At 46.9% G+C, this 19,939-nt stretch overlaps 1 protein-coding gene across 2 annotated transcripts in view; it reads left to right on the top strand.

Moving 5' to 3' along the window:
• Positions 1-19,939, top strand: part of UNC13D (unc-13 homolog D) — a 218,722-nt gene that overhangs the window by 108,254 nt on the left and 90,529 nt on the right. For both annotated transcript variants that reach the window (XM_068261959.1, XM_068261960.1), the window contains exons 13-16: positions 3,714-3,818; positions 10,429-10,518; positions 12,865-12,968; positions 18,624-18,741. In XM_068261959.1, coding sequence (XP_068118060.1) covers positions 3,714-3,818; positions 10,429-10,518; positions 12,865-12,968; positions 18,624-18,741 — 417 coding nt within the window. The remainder of the gene's footprint in view (positions 1-3,713; positions 3,819-10,428; positions 10,519-12,864; positions 12,969-18,623; positions 18,742-19,939) is intronic.

Genomic DNA, 19,939 nt, shown 5'->3' with positions numbered 1-19,939 from the left:
AATTGCATGTGTGTACCAGGCTTTACAGCTAATACTGTACATACTGAAAGTAGCAGGGATCAGCATACAATACAGCTGGTTTACAATCAATAAAGGCACAGAGTAACACCTTACACTGTACACACTGGAGGTAAATCAGCACACAGTGCAAGCACTAGAGAACAGCGTATACTGTACATACTGTAGGCAGCAGAATTCAGCACACTGCAGCTAGCATGCCAAAAATATGACGATCACGTTGTGCGGCGTGCTTATCGCGCCGCACCAAAAAATGGGTGGGCCATGGACCAGAATATAGGTGTGGTAACGGGTGGAGACAAATTTACATGAACCTAGCAATGGTGGGACATCAGATTGGGACAGTGGTGGCGAACCTTTTGGAGGCCGAGTGCCCAAACTGCAACCCAAAAGTCACTTACCGGTATCTATCGCAAAGTGGCAACAGCAATTTAAACTAAATAATGTACAAACGTTTTAACTCATACATGAACATTATGGAAAATCCAAGTTGAAAATAAACTGTGAAGATAAACAATTTCATCCATCCTACTCCTGAAAAATGTATTCAATTTTTTAGAACCTCCCAGTTTTATTTTCTGTTTTAAAACGCTAAAAAAGTAGGTTTAATGCTATTGTCTCATATGATAAGGATTCAGCTTTTCCCAAAGTCTCGCAGTTAGCAATCATGTGACCCCCAACAAGACATATTCAGCAATCATGAGGCCCCCAACAAATCAGGAGGCCCCCAACAAGACAAATTCAGCAATCATGAGGCCCCCAACAAATCATGAGGCCCCCAACAAGACAAATTCAGCAATCATGAGGCCCCCAACAAGACAAATTCAGCAATCATGAGGCCCCCAACAAATCATGAGGCCCCCAACAAGACAAATTCAGCAATCATGAGGCCCCCAACAAATCATAAGGCTCCCAACAAGACACATTCAGCAGTCATGAGGCACATAAATAGACAGCATTTCACATAAATAGGCAGAATGCCCCCTTAATATGGTAGCCCCCCCAAGTTAGGTAGTGAGTGACAGGGACCCCCAGGTTAGCTAGTGAGTGACAGGCGCCTCCAGTTAGGTAGTGAGTGACAGGGACCCCGATAGTGAGTGACAGGGAGCACCTTTAGGTAGTGAGTGAGTGCCAGGGAGCCCCTTTAGGCAGTGAGTGAGTGACAGGAAGCCCCTTTAGGCAGTGAGTGAGTGCCAGGGAGCCCCTTTAGGCAGTGAGTGAGTGACAGGAAGCCCCTTTAGGCAGTGAGTGAGTGACAGGGAGCCCCTTTAGGGAGTGAGTGAGTGACAGGGAGCCCCTTTAGGGAGTGAGTGACAGGGAGCCCCTTTAGGGAGTGAGTGAGTGACAGGGAGTCCCTTTAGGGAGTGAGTGAGTGACAGGGAGCCCCTTTAGGGAGTGAGTGAGTGACAGGGAGCCCCTTTAGGGAGTGAGTGAGTGACAGGGAGCCCCTTTAGGGAGTGAGTGAGTGACAGGGAGCCCCTTTAGGGAGTGGGTGCGTGCCAGGGAGCCCCTTTAGGGAGTGGGTGCGTGCCAGGGAGCCCCTTTAGGGAGTGGGTGCGTGCCAGGGAGCCCCTTTAGGGAGTGGGTGAGTGACAGGGAGCCCCTTTAGGGAGTGAGTGCGTGCCAGGGAGCCCCTTTAGGGAGTGGGTGCGTGCCAGGGAGCCCCTTTAGGGAGTGAGTGAGTGACAGGGAGCCCCTTTAGGGAGTGAGTGAGTGAGTGACAGGGAGCCCCTTTAGGGAGTGAGTGAGTGACAGGGAGCCCCTTTAGGGAGTGAGTGCGTGCCAGGGAGCCCCTTTAGGGAGTGAGTGCGTGCCAGGGAGCCCCTTTAGGGAGTGAGTGAGTGACAGGGAGCCCCTTTAGGGAGTGAGTGAGTGACAGGGAGCCCCTTTAGGGAGTGGGTGCGTGCCAGGGAGCCCCTTTAGGGAGTGGGTGCGTGCCAGGGAGCCCCTTTAGGGAGTGGGTGCGTGCCAGGGAGCCCCTTTAGGGAGTGGGTGAGTGACAGGGAGCCCCTTTAGGGAGTGAGTGAGTGACAGGGAGCCCCTTTAGGGAGTGAGTGAGTGACAGGGAGCCCCTTTAGGGAGTGAGTGAGTGACAGGGAGCCCCTTTAGGGAGTGAGTGCGTGCCAGGGAGCCCCTTTAGGGAGTGAGTGAGTGACAGGGAGCCCCTTTAGGGAGTGAGTGAGTGACAGGGAGCCCCTTTAGGGAGTGAGTGAGTGACAGGGAGCCCCTTTAGGGAGTGAGTGAGTGACAGGGAGCCCCTTTAGGGAGTGAGTGAGTGACAGGGAGCCCCTTTAGGGAGTGAGTGAGTGACAGGGAGCCCCTTTAGGGAGTGAGTGACAGGGAGCCCCTTTAGGGAGTGGGTGCGTGCCAGGGAGCCCCTTTAGGGAGTGGGTGCGTGCCAGGGAGCCCCTTTAGGGAGTGGGTGCGTGCCAGGGAGCCCCTTTAGGGAGTGGGTGAGTGACAGGGAGCCCCTTTAGGGAGTGAGTGCGTGCCAGGGAGCCCCTTTAGGGAGTGGGTGCGTGCCAGGGAGCCCCTTTAGGGAGTGAGTGAGTGACAGGGAGCCCCTTTAGGGAGTGAGTGAGTGACAGGGAGCCCCTTTAGGGAGTGAGTGCGTGCCAGGGAGCCCCTTTAGGGAGTGAGTGCGTGCCAGGGAGCCCCTTTAGGGAGTGAGTGAGTAACAGGGAGCCCCTTTAGGGAGTGGGTGCGTGCCAGGGAGCCCCTTTAGGGAGTGGGTGCGTGCCAGGGAGCCCCTTTAGGGAGTGGGTGAGTGACAGGGAGCCCCTTTAGGGAGTGAGTGCGTGCCAGGGAGCCCCTTTAGGGAGTGGGTGCGTGCCAGGGAGCCCCTTTAGGGAGTGAGTGAGTGACAGGGAGTCCCTTTAGGGAGTGAGTGAGTGACAGGGAGCCCCTTTAGGGAGTGAGTGAGTGACAGGGAGCCCCTTTAGGGAGTGAGTGCGTGCCAGGGAGCCCCTTTAGGGAGTGAGTGCGTGCCAGGGAGCCCCTTTAGGGAGTGAGTGCGTGCCAGGGAGCCCCTTTAGTGAGTGAGTGAGTGACAGGGAGGCCCCCCCTCTAGCCGCCGCCGCTCCCCCCCTACCTCTCAGCAGACCTCAGGATCAGCGGCGACCCGACCAGATGTACGAGCGGGCGCTGGATGCACCCGCTCGATATGCGGAAGTGATGTCACTTCTGCATATCAGTGCGGGCGCTGGGTCCTAGCGCCCGCACGATTGGTCGCCGGCTCGCCGCCTGATCCTGAGGTCTGAGACGAGTGTCAGTGACGCGGCGGCTGGAGGAAGCCGCTGTCTTGACAGAGGGGGCAGCCGGGCGGAGATCCGTGGCACCCCAGGAAAGATTGGGGGCACGTGCCCCCCTAAAACAGGGCTAGCGACGCCCCTGCTCCTTACCCTTCAGTGCAGCCAATACCTCCTCCAGGCCCCCAAGTGCAGCCATTATCCGCTCCCCCTTCTTAGGAAGCACTGCAGCCCAGTACCTTTGCCCTGCCCTTCCCTTTATCACTGTTGTGTAATTTCAGACCTGTGTTTTCTTGGCCTTTCTTTTATCATGAAGGTGTCACTTACCTTTGGGTACATTGCAGAAAATGTCACTAATAGTACACACGTTACTCACTGAGCTCACCCATTTATTATACCGTTTGATTACATCTGCAAAATAATTCTGGATGTGCAATATCTTCACAGGATCTGAAGTGCAAGGAGGACCGCTGGTATCATCTGGAACCTCGGACAGAGACGTATCCAGACAGGGGACAGTGTCATCTACAGTTCCTTTTAACTCATAAAAAGGTAAGAAAATGTTTTATGCTGGCATGGAAACCATGAAGTGATCACATAAATCACTTTATGTGGCTCTGCTATGTTAGGAAAGGGAACCAGTCACACATGGGTAATTGCCAGGCCTGGATTTACCTCACAGGAGCCTATAGGCACAGATGTCCTGGCACCCTAGACTCCGCCCTCCATGCATGCAGGCCCGTATTTACATCACAGGAGCCTATAGGCACAGATGTCCTGGCACCCTAGACTCCGCCCTCCATGCATGCAGGCCCGTATTTACATCACAGGAGCCTATAGGCACAGATGTCCCGGCACCCTAGACTCCGCCCTCCATGCATGCAGGCCTGGATTTACATCACAGGAGCCTATAGGCACAGATGTCCTGGCACCCTAGACTCCACCCTCCATGCATGCAGGCCCGGATTTACCTCACAGGAGCCTATAGGCACAGATGTCCTGGCACCCTAGACTCTGCCCTCCATGCATGCAGGCCTGGATTTACATCACAGGAGCCTATAGGCACAGATGTCCTGGCACCCCAGACTCCGCCCTCCATGCATACAGGCCTGGATTTACATCACAGGAGCCTATAGGCACAGATGTCCTGGCACCTTAGACTCCGCCCTCCATGCATGCAGGCCCGGATTTACATCACAGGAGCCTATAGGCACAGATGTCCTGGCACCCTAGACTCCGCCCTCCATGCATGCAGGCCCGGATTTACATCACAGGAGCCTATAGGCACAGATGTCCTGGCACCCTAGACCCCGCCCTGCATGCATGCAGGCCCAGACTTACGTCACAGGAGCCTATAGACACAGATGTCCTGGCACCCTAGACTCTGCCCTCCATGCATGCAGGCCCGGATTTACATCACAGGAACCTATAGGTACAGATGTCCTGACACCCTAGACTCCGCCCTCCATGCATGCAGGCCCAGATTTACGTCACAGGAGCCTATAGACACAGATATCCTGGCGCCCTAGGCTCCGCCCTCCATGCATGCAGGCCAGGATTTACATCACAGGAGCCTATAGGTACAGATGTCCTGGCACCATAGACTCCGCCCTCCATGCATGCAGGCCAGGATTTACATCACAGCAGCCTATAGGCACAGATGTCCTGGCACCCTAGACTCCGCCCTCCATGCATACAGGCCCAGATTTACATCACAGGAGCCTATAGGCACAGATGTCCTGGCAGACTAGACTAGGCCCTCCATGCATGCAGGCCCGGATTTACATCACAGAAGCCTATAGGCACAGATGTCCTGGTCCCCTAGACTCCGCCCTCCATGCATGCAGGCCTGGATTTACATCACAGGAGCCTATAGGCACAGATGTCCTGGCACCCTAGACTCCGCCCTCCATGCATGCAGGCCCGGATTTACCTCACAGGAGCCTATAGGCACAGATGTCCTGGCACCCTAGACTCCGCCCTCCATGCATGCAGGGCCTGGATTTACATCACAGGAGCCTATAGGCACATATGTCCCGACACCCTAGACTCCGCCCTCCATGCATGCAGGCCCGGATTTCCCTCACAGGAACCTACAGGCACAGATGTCCTGGCACCCTAGACTCCGCCCTCCATGCATGCAGGCCCGGATTTACCTCACAGGAGCCTATAGGCACAGATGTCCTGGCACCCTAGACTCCGCCCTCCATGCATACAGGCCCGGATTTACATCACAAGAGCCTATAGGTACAGATGTCCTGGCACCCTAGACTCCGCCCTCCATGCATGTAGGCCTGGATTTACATCACAGGAGCCTATAGGCACAGATGTCCTGGCACCCTAGACTCCGCCCTCCATGCATGCAGGCCCAGATTTACATCACAGGAGCCTATAGGCACAGATGTCCTGGCACCCTAGACTCCTCCCTCCATGCATGCAGGCCTGGATTTACATCACAGGTGCCTATAGGCACAGATGTCCTGGCACCCTAGACTCCGCCCTCCATGCATGCAGGCCCGGATTTACATCACAGGAGTCTATAGGCACAGATGTCCTGGCACCCTAGACTCCGCCTTCCATGCATGCAGGCCTGGATTTACATCACAGGAGCCTATAGGCACAGATCTCCTGGCACCCTAGACTCTGCCCTCCATGCATGCAGGCCCGGATTTACATCACAGGAGCCTATAGGCACAGATGTCCTGGCACCCTAGACTCCGCCCTCCATGCATGCAGGCCTGGATTTACATCACAGGAGCCTATAGACACAGATGTCCTGGCACCCTAGACTCCGCCCTCCATGCATGCAGGCCTGGATTTACATCACAGGAGCCTATAGACACAGATGTCCTGGCACCCTAGACTCCGCCCTCCATGCATGCAGGCCCGGATTTACATCACAGGAGCCTATAGGCACAGATGTCCTGGCACCCTAGACTCCGCCCTCCATGCATGCAGGCCTGGATTTACATCACAGGAGCCTATAGGCACAGATGTCCTGGCACCCTAGACTCCGCCCTCCATGCATGCAGGCCTGGATTTACATCACAGGAGCCTATAGGCACAGATGTCCTGGCACCCTAGACTCCGCCCTCCATGCATGCAGGCCTGGATTTACATCACAGGAGCCTATAGGCACAGATGTCCTGGCACCCTAGACCCCGCCCTGCATGAACCTCCGTCGAACTGCGCCACACTTGTGTTGGCTGTCCCAGCTGTTACTTCTCCCTTACTTCCCTTGCCTGTCATAGGTAACTACAGGTGCCCCTTAGCATTAGGTAGCCAAAGGTACCCTCAGTATTGAGTAGCTAGAGGTGCCCCCAAGTATTAGGTGGTCAAAGCTATCCTCAGTATTAAGTAGTTACTTACAGGTGCCTCTGACTGAAGGGAAATCTTGTCAAGTTGTCAGTGGAATGCAGAGAGCAGGGTGACACTCTCATCAGGACTCTGCATAGGGAAGGAGGGAGGCGCTCGGGGAGCGGAGTAAGCCGTCTCTCCATCATCAGGCGCCTGTAGGCAAGTGCCTTATGGTAAATCAGCCCTGGCAATTGCAATGATTTTAATCTCTGCTTTTAGAATGTTATTACAGTTTCCCTTTTTATCCATCTAAAGGGGATTTATCTGCACCTGGGAGTCACAGGTGAAGCACCACTGAGAAGGCCATATCTCCTGTCTGAGATTAGTGTTTACACTTCACCCCAATGACTATACTGAGAGGAGATTACTTAATGTGTGTGGGGAAGCATTGCCTGCCAGATTAGAACAGTTAGCATATGAAAGTAGAGAACCTCCTTATTACCTTTATAACGTAAGCAAATGTCATATTATTGCAGTAATCTCCAAGCCACTATTGTCAGCATCCTGTAATGGTCCAGGATCTCCAAGCATCTAAGGATTTGGCCTCTGACACAGGAGACCAGGGTTCAAAGCTGTGCTCTGCCTGGTCAGTAAGCTGCACCTATTCAGTAGGAGACCTTGGGCAAGTCTCCCTAACACTGCTACTGCCTATAGAGCGCCCCCTAGTGGCTGCAGCTCTGGCCTAGCACTGCTACTGCCTATAGAGCGCGCCCTAGTGGCTGCAGCTCTGGCCTAACACTGCTACTGCCTATAGAGCACCCCCTAGTGGCTGCAGCTCTGGCCTAGCACTGCTACTGCCTATAGAGCGCGCCCTAGTGGCTGCAGCTCTGGCCTAACACTGCTACTGCCTATAGAGCGCCCCCTAGTGGCTGCAGCTCTGGCCTAACACTGCTACTGCCTATAGAGCGCCCCCTAGTGGCTGCAGCTCTGGCCTAGCACTGCTACTGCCTATAGAGCGCGCCCTAGTGGCTGCAGCTCTGGCCTAACACTGCTACTGCCTATAGAGCGCCCCCTAGTGGCTGCAGCTCTGGCCTAACACTGCTACTACCTATAGAGCGCCCCCTAGTGGCTGCAGCTCTGGTCTAACACTGCTACTGCCTATAGAGAGCGCCCCCTAGTGGCTGCTGCTCTGGCCTAACACTGCTACTGTCTATAGAGCACGTCCTAGTGGCTGCAGCTCTGGTGCATTGTGTTTGCCATAGTAAAAAAAGTGCAATATAAATTTTCTTTGTCTTGTCTTAATGTTTAGTATTTGGAAGTGGCAATAGGTTAGTGGAGCATATGTGCCCAAAGTATACTGACAACTATAAAAGAATAATAGTATCAAAAACAATTATATGCAAAAATATCAAAATGTATTGCACAAAGCAAACAGCAAATAAGTGTGCTGATAAACACCCCTGGGATGGCCGCCCCGTCCCAACTCCCCGCATCCACACCACTCTTGTCTTGTCTGCAAAGAGCAGTATTCAAACAAATGCTCTAATTCACAGTAACGATGATATTACAGCTGCCCTAACCATGCCACAAACACACTTTCATTTCCTTGCTAACTAGGAATTCCCCATATATATCATATTATTAATAAACTTTCACTTCTGTTTAATTGAAATGCAAGAGAAAAAAGACAAAACAAAAAACAAAACAAAACAAAAAAAATATACTTTTGAACTTTTGTTTAACACGGAGGATGGGAATAACAGTTAATTACCTTTTAAAGAGACTCCGTAACAAAAATTGCATCCTGTTTTTTATCATCCTACAAGTTCCAAAAGCTATTCTAATGTGTTCTGGATTACTGCAGCACGTTCTACTATCACCATCTCTGTAATAAATCAACTTATCTCTCTCTTGTCAGACTTGTCAGGCCTGTGTCTGGAAGGCTGCCAAGTTCTTCAGTGTTGTGGTTCTGTGATGCATCTCCCCCCTCCAGGCCCCTCTCTGCACACTGCCTGTGTATTATTTAGATTAGGGCAGCTTCTCTCTTCTCTTTTACAAGCTGGATAAATCGTCCTCTGAGCTGGCTGGGCTTTCACATACTGAGGAATTACAGACAAGGGCAAAGCTGTCTGCACTCTGGGAAGAAACAGCCACTTCAGTAGAAGATAGCTGCAGGGGGAAAGAAACACACAAATGATCTCTTGAGATTCAAAAGGAATGCTGTATACAGCGTGCTTGTGTATGGATGTATTTTCTATGTGTGGACATACTGTACATCAACCTACTTCCTGTTTTGGTGGCCATTTTGTTTGTTTATAAACAAACAATTAAAAACTGTTTTTAACCACTTTTAATGTGGCGAGGAGCGGCAAAATTGTGACAGAGGGTAATAGGAGATGTCCCATAACGCACTGGTATGTTTACTTTTGTGCAATTTTAACAATACAGATTATCTTTAAAGGGGCTCCGAGCACCTCTCATAGGCATGCCTTTAAGCCAGACGACTTCCAACAAAGTCGTGCTATGACCCCTCTGGAGGAGCCTCTTGCAATGGCCATGCGTGTCACTTCCTCTTCCTGCTTCATTCAGTGATGCACTTCTCTAACAGAGAAGACAGGGGTGACCCAGAAGTTATAACATAGCCAAGATGGCAGCCACGATTTTTAAATTGAAATCGAACGAAAACTATTTGGTGTAGAACGGCGATTCAGGCATCAAATGAAAGAGGAGAGCACAAGCTACAGAAAGGTATGCATCTTTATGTATTTTGCAGTACTGGTCGGAGTCTTAAAGGCATAACCATGAGAGGGTCTCGGAGTCCCTTTAAAGGGTGTGAAAATGATACTTTATTCTGATAATCCTGCTAACTTGGTTTGCATTAAGAGCCTTTTCTTTAATTGTCTCCCAAGCAGCTGTAGTTTCACACCTGAATTCATTTCCGCAGACAGGGCCTTGGAGAAGGCGCTGTCCTTTATTTTTGTCATTAAAATCGTGAAAAGTTTCAAATAATCAATCAGCTAAATTATTTCAAGCCCAGTCATTTTAGCAAATACAATTCTATCCATGGAAGGACTTCCAGAGGTAAACGAGAGAATTACAAATTGTAAGCTGGCAAGGGCAGCGTTCTCTCACTTTAGTGTCAGCGTTGTGTAATTATTATGATGCCTTCCAATTCTGGAATATGTTCCAATGTCGGTATTTTGTGTATGCCGTTGTCTGTATTTTTATGTACCCATATTTGCCTCTTACGCTGTACAGCGCCATAAAACTATGTTAAAAGCAATTAAGAAAGGAAAAAGTGAGGTGGCTTACCTCAATGAAGACGAATTCATATCATCAAGGAATGTTATTATGCATTGGCAACACATTTCGGGGGTCTATGCCCACTTCCTCAGGCCAAATAAAGTGCCACAAAGGTGCAATGAGCCAACAGAAGGCGCCTCTATAGAGAACCGAGAAAGAGTCAGACCTGCAAATATCGTAAATAATTTAATCAGCAGAAATCCTAAATGCAGTGCAGTAGGAAGTAGATGAGGGACCTTTTGACCAAGTGATTTATTTGAGATCAGCTATCCATGAAACATATACATAGATAGAAACAAGCTTCAAATTGGGCTTTAATGTCAAACGCCAATTAAATCTTTTTCTTTTTTTCTTTCTTTTTTTTCTTACTTTGGATCGTCAGTAAAAGAGCTACAGAAAGTTTAACAGGGCTTTGATTTGTTTGTTTTTTATGTTTACTAAAACACCTAAGGAAGACCAATGGCTGACATTGTGCTCCATAACTGTGGAAAGTCAGTGCATTGCCTTTACTCGAACCCTGCATATTAATGATATAAGTTTGTGTTTCTGTTTGCATTTACAGAGATCAACCATGCTGACCAAACAGCCCAGTTATGTCACCCACCGCCAGCTGCTACAGCAGTTTGTACGCCATGAAATCACACGCCACCAGGTAAGGCACCTGTCTTATGTAACGTCTTATGCAACGTCTGTGTCATGTATTAGATTCTTTTAAGATGTAAATAATGCCCATTTATTATCAGAAATAAACCATTTTGTTTTGTGTTTCTTGAATATATATATATATACCGTGGGATGAGAAAGTTTGGGCAACCTTGTTAACCTCCTTGGCGGTAACCCCGTGTGTGATACGGGGTAAGCCGCCGGAGGGTGCCGCTCAGGCCCTGCTGGGCCGATTTACATAATTTTTTTTTCAAACACGCAGCTAGCACTTTGCTAGCTGCGTGTTTGGTCTGATCGCCGCTACCCGCCGCTGATGCGCCGCTACCCGCTGCGATACAGGCCCCCCCCCCGCATACCCCTTGCGCAGCCTGGCCATTCGGCGCCAAGCTGCGCTATGGGGTGGATCGGGATTCCCTGTGACGTCACGACTCCGATCATTGCCATGGCGACGGGGGAAGCCCTCAAGGAAATCCCGTACAGAACGGGATTTCCTTATGGGCAAGCGGCGCCGGCGGCGATCGGACGCTACAGGGGGACGCGGCAGGGAGGGGGGAAGCATGTAGCTAGAAAAAAAAAAAGTGAAAAAAACCTCCCGCGGCCGCGCAGCCGCGGGAGTCATACAGAGACAGGGGGGTTAATTGTCATGATTTTCCTGTATAAATCGTTGGTTGTTACGATAAAAATGTCAGTTAAACATATCATATAGGAGACATACACAGTGATATTTGAGAAGTGAAATGAAGTTTATTGGATTTACAGAAAGTGTGCAATAATTGTTTAAACAAAATTAGGCAGGTGCATAAATGTGGGCACTGTTGTCAGTTTATTGATTCCAAAACCTTTAAAACTAATTATTGGAACTCAAATTGGCTTGGTAAGCTCAGTGACCCCTGACCTATATACACAGGTGAATCCAATTATGAGGACAATTATTTAAGGTGGTCAATTGTAAGTTTCCCTCCTCTTTTAATTTTCTCTGAAGAGTAGCAACGTGTGTGTGTGTGTGTGTGTGTGTGTGTGTGTGTGTGTGTGTGTGTGTGTGTGTGTGTGTGTGTGTGTGTGTGTGTGTGTGTGTGTGTGTTTTGTCAAAACAACTTTCATGGTTTAGGGGAAGGATACAGAAAGCTGTCTCAGAGATTTCAGCTGTCTGTTTCCACAGTTAGGAACATTTTGTTATGTTACAGCCTTATTCCAAAATGGATTCAATTATATTTTTCCCTCAGAATGCTACAAACAACACCAGGGGCATATCTGGGCAATGTGGCGCATATGGCAAACACTGAAATCGCTTATCATTGTCTGTGTTTTTGGTGTGGGATATTTTTTCATTCTCTTTTTCTCTTTTCTTATTATCTTTCTGTACTCTATTCTAACACTAACCCTTTACCTTTTTAAACAACTAACACTAACCTCCCACTATGGTCCTAACCTTCCCTTCTTGCCTCCTAACACTCTCCTATCCTATTACTAATCTCCCCCCACTCCACCCCTAACACTAACTTCCCCCCCCACAATTACAGCTAATTAGTTTGAGCTCTGGATATGGATTAAAGCGGAATGAAACCCTGCATTTCTTCTTTGCTCTAATAGATTATTTACAGCATATTATATACAACCAGCAATTTTTATTACTAGAACAGCATTCAAAGGGTTACCCACAGGACTTGTTCAGTTCAGTGCAGAGAAATCTGGACGCATCCGAAGTTGTAGATAATGTTATATTGTGTTTAATTGTATCAAGTGAGGAATGTAACTAAACACTTCTCTGACACTGCCGGGTCTCCTGAACAAAGTCAGACAATTTAGAAAGAATTTCTGCTTGTTAGAACATGAATAAAGCAGTTATAAATAAAATGCAAAGTCAGCTTTCAGAGCAAAAAAAGTGTACTTTGGGAATGTATAATTTCTAAATGAATACTAATGCTTATGCACAAAAGCAAATATGATAACCGTATGGCATATAAAAAGTAGGAAAACATGTTTTTGTAGAATGTCAGAGTTTTATACCACTTTAAGACCATACAGGGCCTCAGGAAGTCCAATTAGTTTTGTTCCCCCGTCCTCTCTGTTTATTGGTTGAAAGGTCACTTGGGCATATCAAAGGTAAGTATTTATGGTTAATTTGGAACAGTAGAGGTCTTTTTTCGTTGTTATATTTTTATTTAATTGTAACTTTTTGTGGAAATGGGTAAGGGTTACATCAGTAGCAGTGGATATGATATCGTTTTCACTTTCCAAGTAAAGTATTGAAGGGCAGGTACATTCACATCATTGATGCCTTATTGCCTTTCACTACTATCTCTCTATAGTGCAACTTTCTTCTTTTGTGCTCCAGGCTGCTGGATCCGCATGGGATGGGGAAATAAGCCCTCATGGCACCACTATACTTTATCTACATGCCACACAGAAAGATCTCTCCGAATTCCACCAGGGGCTTGCGTAAGTTACCGGATTTATCGGACTATAAGACGCTCCTGACCATAAGACTCACCTAGGTTTGGAGGACAAAACCAGGGGAAAAATATATATACTAAACCTGGTGCATCCATGGTGAGGGAGCGTCTTGTGGATTATGCCCCCTTTGTACCACATGCCCCCTTGTACCTCTTGTTTCTCCCTGTGTCCCCCTTGTGTCCTCCTATGTCTGCCTCTGTCATCCTTGTGTCCTCCTCTATGCCCCTTTGTGTCCCCCCTGTGTCCTCCTCTGCATGGGCACAGTACAGGAAGTCCCTGACATTGCGGCGGGTTGGAGGTTGGTAGTGGCAGCGTTCACAAGTCAGGAACTCCCTGCATTTGGACTATAAGACGCAGGGACTTTTTTCCCCACTTTTGGGGAAGAAAAAGTGAGTCTTATAGTCCAAGAAATACAGTAAGTTTCTCTCACTTTCCTGTGACAAAATAAACAATTAGGGGTGAAATGTCCGCATTTTTGATGAAAAACTGCATTTCCGAATTTCAGAATTCGGAAATCGGAAAAAGGAAATCAGAATTCCACGGAAATTTGATTTACCGCAACTCAGTTAGCCCAGTTACAGAACTAGGAAGCATTGAACCAATCGGAGAATGCAGAATTTTTTTCAGCAAAAATCAGATCACTGCGGGAATTTTCCAATTTTCCCGATTTCTGTTTTTCCGTGTTTTTTTTTTTTTTTCATTTTTTGCGTTATCTAATGCAGGCAATTGCTAATAAAATACTCCTCGAAAATCAGAAGTTGGAAAAAAACTAAATCGGACAACAGAAAATCGGAAGATCAGAAAAACTGGCAGTGGCCAAAATCGGAATTTCCATGGAATCAAAAGAAAAACAAAAGTTTGCTTTCTTAAAACAGAAAGAATTTGCGATAATTCAGGTTGGAGTGAGCCAGGCACCACTGCTGAATATATGCAAATTAACCAGAGGGCTTTTAGGACCATTGTAGCCCCTCACACACTCCAATGAGTTCTGGGTCACCATGAGCTTGCTGGGTAGTCTGTACCTCTCCATGGAATCACAAATGGTCATTTCCAACCATCCCTGTATGCAATCCTCAGTTTAATGTAATTCACCTACATCATTCTGCCTTATTAGATTCCTACAAACATCCACAACCCTCCAGCACCATAACTACATCCACAACCCTCCAGCACCATAACTTACAAGCCTGTAGGGCCCTCCTTGCATGGTGATAACAAGCATAGGCACAGAGAATTCTGCATGCAGAGATCAAGAGCAAACCATATCTAATGAACGACTGCATAGGAATTTGTACTTGTTGTGGGTTGCTGATATCAGGAAATTACTTAGAATCACAATCAAAAGGCAAAGTGAGGGAAATTGTATCTTGTACCCAATCAGATGTGACAGGGATGGGTTCTGTGGTCCCCAGTGGGGATTGCAATGCTTAGAACTCATGGAGAAGCGTTTGACCAGTATCAGGATCAGCTGATTGGTAATGTTCTGATTTACTGGGATGACTTCCTGCTTTAAGGCATGATCATGACCAGGGCAGTTTCTAGGCTAACTTGTTCACAGGCTGAGGGTGTAAAAATTGTGCCTCCCCCATAGGTTTGTGAACTGTGCCTCCAGTATAGGTAGTGAGCTATAGCTGCCCCAGTCTACCTATACTGATAGGTAGCCAGGTATAGGTGTCCTCAGTATAGGAAGCCACGTATAGGTGCCCCCAGTATAGGTAGCCAGGTATAGGTGCCCCCAGTATAGGTAGCCAGGTATAGGTGTCCTCAGTATAGGTAGCCAGGTATAGGTGCCCCCAGTGTAGGTAGCCAGGTATAGGTGTCCTCATTCCTCAGTATAGGACGCCAAGTATAGGTGCCCCCAGTATAGGTAGCCAGGTATAGGTGCCTCCAGTATAGGTAGCCAGGTATAGGTGCCCCCAGTATAGGTAGCCAGATATAGGTGCCCCCAGTATAAGTAGCCAGGTATAGGTGTCCTCAGTATAGGTAGCCAGGTATAGGTGCCCCCAGTATAGGTATCCAGTTATAAGTGTCCCCAGTATAGGTAGCCAGGTATAGGTGTCCTCAGTATAGGTAGCCAGATATAGGTGTCCTCAGTATAGGTAGCCAGGTATAGGTACCCCCAGTATAGGTAGCCAGATATAGGTGTCCCCAGTATAGGTAGCCAGGTATAGGTGCCCCCAATATAAGTAGCCAGGTATAGGTGCCCCCAGTATAGGTAGCCTGGTATAGGTGCCCCCAGTATAGGCAGCCAGATATAGGTGCCCCCAGTATAAGTAGCCAGGTATAGGTGTCCTCAGTATAGGTAGCCAGGTATAGGTACCCCCAGTATAGGTAGCCAGATATAGGTGTCCCCAGTATAGGTAGCCAGGTATAGGTACCCTCAGTATAGGTAGCCAGATATAGGTGCCCCCAGTATAAGTAGCCAGATATAGGTGTCCTCAGTATAGGTAGCCAAGTATAGGTACCCCCAGTATAGGTAGCCAGATATAGGTGTCCCCAGTATAGGTAGCCAGGTATAGGTACCCTCAGTATAGGTAGCCAGATATAGGTGCCCCCAGTAGAAGTAGCCAGGTATAGGTGTCCTCAGTATAGGTAGCCAAGTATAGGTACCCCCAGTATAGGTAGCCAGATATAGGTGTCCCCAGTATAGGTAGCCAGGTATAGGTACCCCCAGTATAGGTAGCCAGATATAGGTGTCCCCAGTATAGGTAGCCAGGCATAGGTACCCCCAGTATAGGTAGCCAGGTATAGGTACCCCCAGTATAGGTAGCCAGGTATAGGTGCCCCCAGTATAGGTAGCCAGGTATAGGTGTCCCCAGTATAGGTAGCCAGGTATAGGTGCTCCCAGTATAGGTAGCCAGGCATAGGTACCCCCAGTATAGGTAGCCAGGTATAGGTACCCCCCAGTATAGGTAGCCAGGTATAGGTGCTCCCAGTATAGGTAGCCAGATATAGGTCTCCCCAGTGTAGGTAGCCAGGTATAGGTGCCCCCAGTATAGGTAGCCAGGTATAGGTGTCCCCAGTATAGGTAGCCAGGTATAGGTGCCCCCAGTATAGGTATCCAGGTATAGGTGCCCCCAGTATAGGTATCCAGGTATAGGTACCCCCAGTATAGGTAGCCAGATATAGGTGCCCCCAGTATAGGTAGCCAGGTATAGGTGCCCCCAGTATAGGTAGCCAGGTATAGGTATCCTCAGTATAGGTAGCCAGGTATAGGTGCCCCCAGTATAGGTATCCAGGTATAGGTACCCCCAGTATAGGTAGCCAGTCATAGGTGCCCCCAGTATAGGTAGCCAGGTATAGGTGCCCCCAGTATAGGTAGCCAGGTATAGGTGCCCCCAGTATTGGTAGCCAGGTATAGGTGCCCCCAGTATAGGTAGCCAGGTGGAGGGGGGCATGCAGATCGGGTTTCAAACGATACAATGCCGGGATCCACACACCACATGTACTTCCTGGTACTTTTATGGTCCCTTGTTTTCCAACTCACAGTAACAACGTCCCCTAGGAGGCGCTGTTACTATGTTACTATGTCATGGAACACAAGTCTCGGGCAATGCCATGCCTCGCCCGCCAATAGAGACAGACCTGACCATGACCAACAAATAAGAGCCTTATAAATTGATCAGCTGATCAAATTGATCACATACTTCTCGATTCTTTAAAGAGAAACCGTAACCAAGAATTTAACTTCATCCCAATCAGTAGCTGATAACGCCTTTCCCGTGAGAAATCTTTTCCTTTTCTCAAACGGATCATCAGGGGGCGCTGTATGGCTGATATTGTGTTGAAACCCCTCCCACAGTGTGATGTCAGGACCATGGTTCTGACATCACACTGTGGGAGCCTTGTTGCCCTGTGGGAAATAACAGCTGTTTACAGCTGTTTCCAACTGCCAAAAAAAACAAGCAGCATCTCCTTCCACTGACATCACCTGCCAGCAGTAAAAATGTCACCATGTGATAAATGTCAGAATGTAAATCAGGGAGAGGAAATATTTGTCAATGGGAAAACACTGACTAAATCATTTACACATAATTATTGTAAAAATGAAGTACTTTTTTATTACATGATTTTCACTGGAGTTCCTCTTTAAAGGAAGAACACTTCAAAATGTGTACGTGTACTAGATACACATAAATCCTAGACCTTGTATGGTCCGGTGCAAAAAGTGTATAGAGACAGCACATAATCGCAACTTGTATTTCAGTGAAATGCTGTCTCTTGAGATAAGTGATCTGTACTCACCCTTAATTGTAAGCTTTTAAAGCAGATCCGAGATGAAAAACTAACTATAACAAGTAACTTGTCTATATATCTTATCTAAAGTTTATATAGTTTACACAGCAAATCTAACTGCAAACAGCTTCAATAGAATGTAATTATTTCTTCCTGTGATACAATGACAGCAGCCATGTTGTTTGTAAACATTACACAGAGGCAGGCTTATCTGTATCTTAATCACTAAGGATCAGCATCAGAAAGGAAAACAGTTGAGTCAGGCACTGCAGTGATTACTGTTTTAATGGTGTTCCGAATTGAAGTGAATCACCATAGTTGTATCAAAAATTGTGACATTCAATAGGTAGGTACAAAACATCATCATCAATGAAACAAATCGTCATGTGCAAACATCTTGTGCATTCAAACAGTTGCAAGAGGAGGATGTCCTACCATATCAAAGGTGGCGGTGGTGGGTGCAGGGCAAAAACGGTAGCCTAACAGCCGTTTTGCACGGCGGTGCTTCTTCCGAGGCTGATCCAAGCCTGTGGATCAGCCTCGGAAGAAGCACCGCCGTGCAAAACGGCTGTTAGGCTACCGTTTTTGCCCTGCACCCACCACCGCCACCTTTGATATGGTAGGACATCCTCCTCTTGCAACTGTTTGAATGCACAAGATGTTTGCACATGACGATTTGTTTCATTGATGATGATGTTTTGTACCTACCTATTGAATGTCACAATTTTTGATACAACTATGGTGATTCACTTCAATTCGGAACACCATTAAAACAGTAATCACTGCAGTGCCTGACTCAACTGTTTTCCTTTCTGATGCTGATCCTATGTGTATACTCCATTTATCAGTTATGAGCACGCAGTATTTATTGCAATAAAAAGGTGGCCTTTAGAACATCTCTCCATCCTCATACCCAGTGATACGGCTACAGACTTTGTAGTGCCGGCAACCCTTCACTCTTTGAATTGATCTTGATCACTAAGCCTGTGAAAAAAACCTAATCCCCCCTCCATCTCCACCCCTCTGCCTCTGAACTCAATGGCTAGTAACACCTCCTCCTCCTCCTGAACAGACTGAGCTCCCATGAGCCATTGCTACTGTCTGTAAATGCCTTGGCTCTCTGAAAACTTGTGGGCGTGGCTTGTTTAGTTTATAGGGAATTAGAGTATTAAAACAAAACAAAAAAGTATTTGGCTTGAGGAATGCCCTATAAACAATAGGAAAGGAACACAACTATTCAATGAGTAAAAGTTCACCTCGGATCCACTTTAATGCATTTCTCAGGTAACCTGATTATTTGTATTTTTTTTTTTCTATTAGCCCTTTGCCTTCGGGTTTCCGTTGTTCATTGCTGTGCTTCTGCCATCGTAACTTTTCACATTGCACTTACCTTTGTACTTCCAGGCAATGGTTGGCATACAGTAAACTGTACCAGAGCTTGGAGTTCAGCAGTAGCTGCCTGCTGCACCACATAACAACTATTGAGTACCTGTGGGTCCAAGGTCGACTACAGGAGGAGCAGGTACTGACTGCATGAACTCTGACATTGTCAACTAGATGTTTAACCACTTCTGGACGAGAGCAATTTTTCATATATCATCAGTGCTCCTATTCATTCACCAATAACTTTATTACTGATTATCATACCTAAATAATATTTATATTGTTTTGTTCAGGACAAATTAGGCTTTTAGAGAGTGATATTTTTGTTTTGTAATCACCGTATTTTCTATTAATTTTAAATGGGAAAATAAGGGAAAAATTAGAAAACACAATTTCTCTATTTACATCCATTATAGCTTTACAATAAATAGTGCTAACTACAAGTTAAACCCACAAATTGTATTTGCTTATCCATCCTGGTTACTACAGGATTTAGATTATGTTCCTAGTACAATGTATGTTGACAAAATTGTACTTTGAAATTAAAGTGTCTTTTTTTCTGTTTTGTGCTTTTTGCTTTCTCATTGTACACTGTCGATTATTACAAGACCTTATTTGCAAAAATAACAGTAATATACCCTCATGGCATACATATTTAAAAAGCCAAGTTCCTAAGGTAACAATATAGTTATTTTCTTTTATATTCTGTAACTTTGTTTCCATTTTACAAATCTTGGTTTTGGTACAGAATATATAAAAATTGTATTGCTTTGGATTCCGTTTTGTTACTAAAAGAATACACAAGACATGGCCCTTAACCCTAAAATACCTTAAAATCTATTCTACTACTTATCACGGTTATAATTTTACAATAAATGTCTTGTGTAGTTTTATTAATACTTTCTCACGTTTGATCATGATTTAGAATATTAATTTTTATGTTGGATTGAGTTTGTCCCTACACATTTCTTATGTGATGTGGGTCCAAGCTTTAAAACACACCAAAACGTATTCTACAACTTATTCGGGTTAAAAGGATACCACATGTGCCTCATTTAGTAACAAACTGGTGGTGCACTCTCCACAACTGCACTGGACTTGTATACTCGTCCAGTTAGGCTGAAGTGGTTAACTGTAAATGAGCATCAAGATCTGATTGATCTGATTAACCCTGGTGGGACCAACACTATTTACTCTTTTTCCCCTTTTTTTTTAAATTTAGTAAACTCCTCTGTATCACATTTTTTTTCTTAAAATGCATGTGAGTGCCCATGTATAAATACTACATTTGTTCCAGAGTAAAATGTACTGTAAATTACTTTTTTTCCTGTATTACT

The sequence above is a fragment of the Hyperolius riggenbachi genome, chromosome 12, assembly GCF_040937935.1.
Source record: "Hyperolius riggenbachi isolate aHypRig1 chromosome 12, aHypRig1.pri, whole genome shotgun sequence".
NCBI lineage: Eukaryota > Metazoa > Chordata > Amphibia > Anura > Hyperoliidae > Hyperolius > Hyperolius riggenbachi.
The sequence above is the reverse complement of the archived record's forward strand: the minus strand, read 5'-3'. Positions and strand labels throughout refer to the sequence as shown.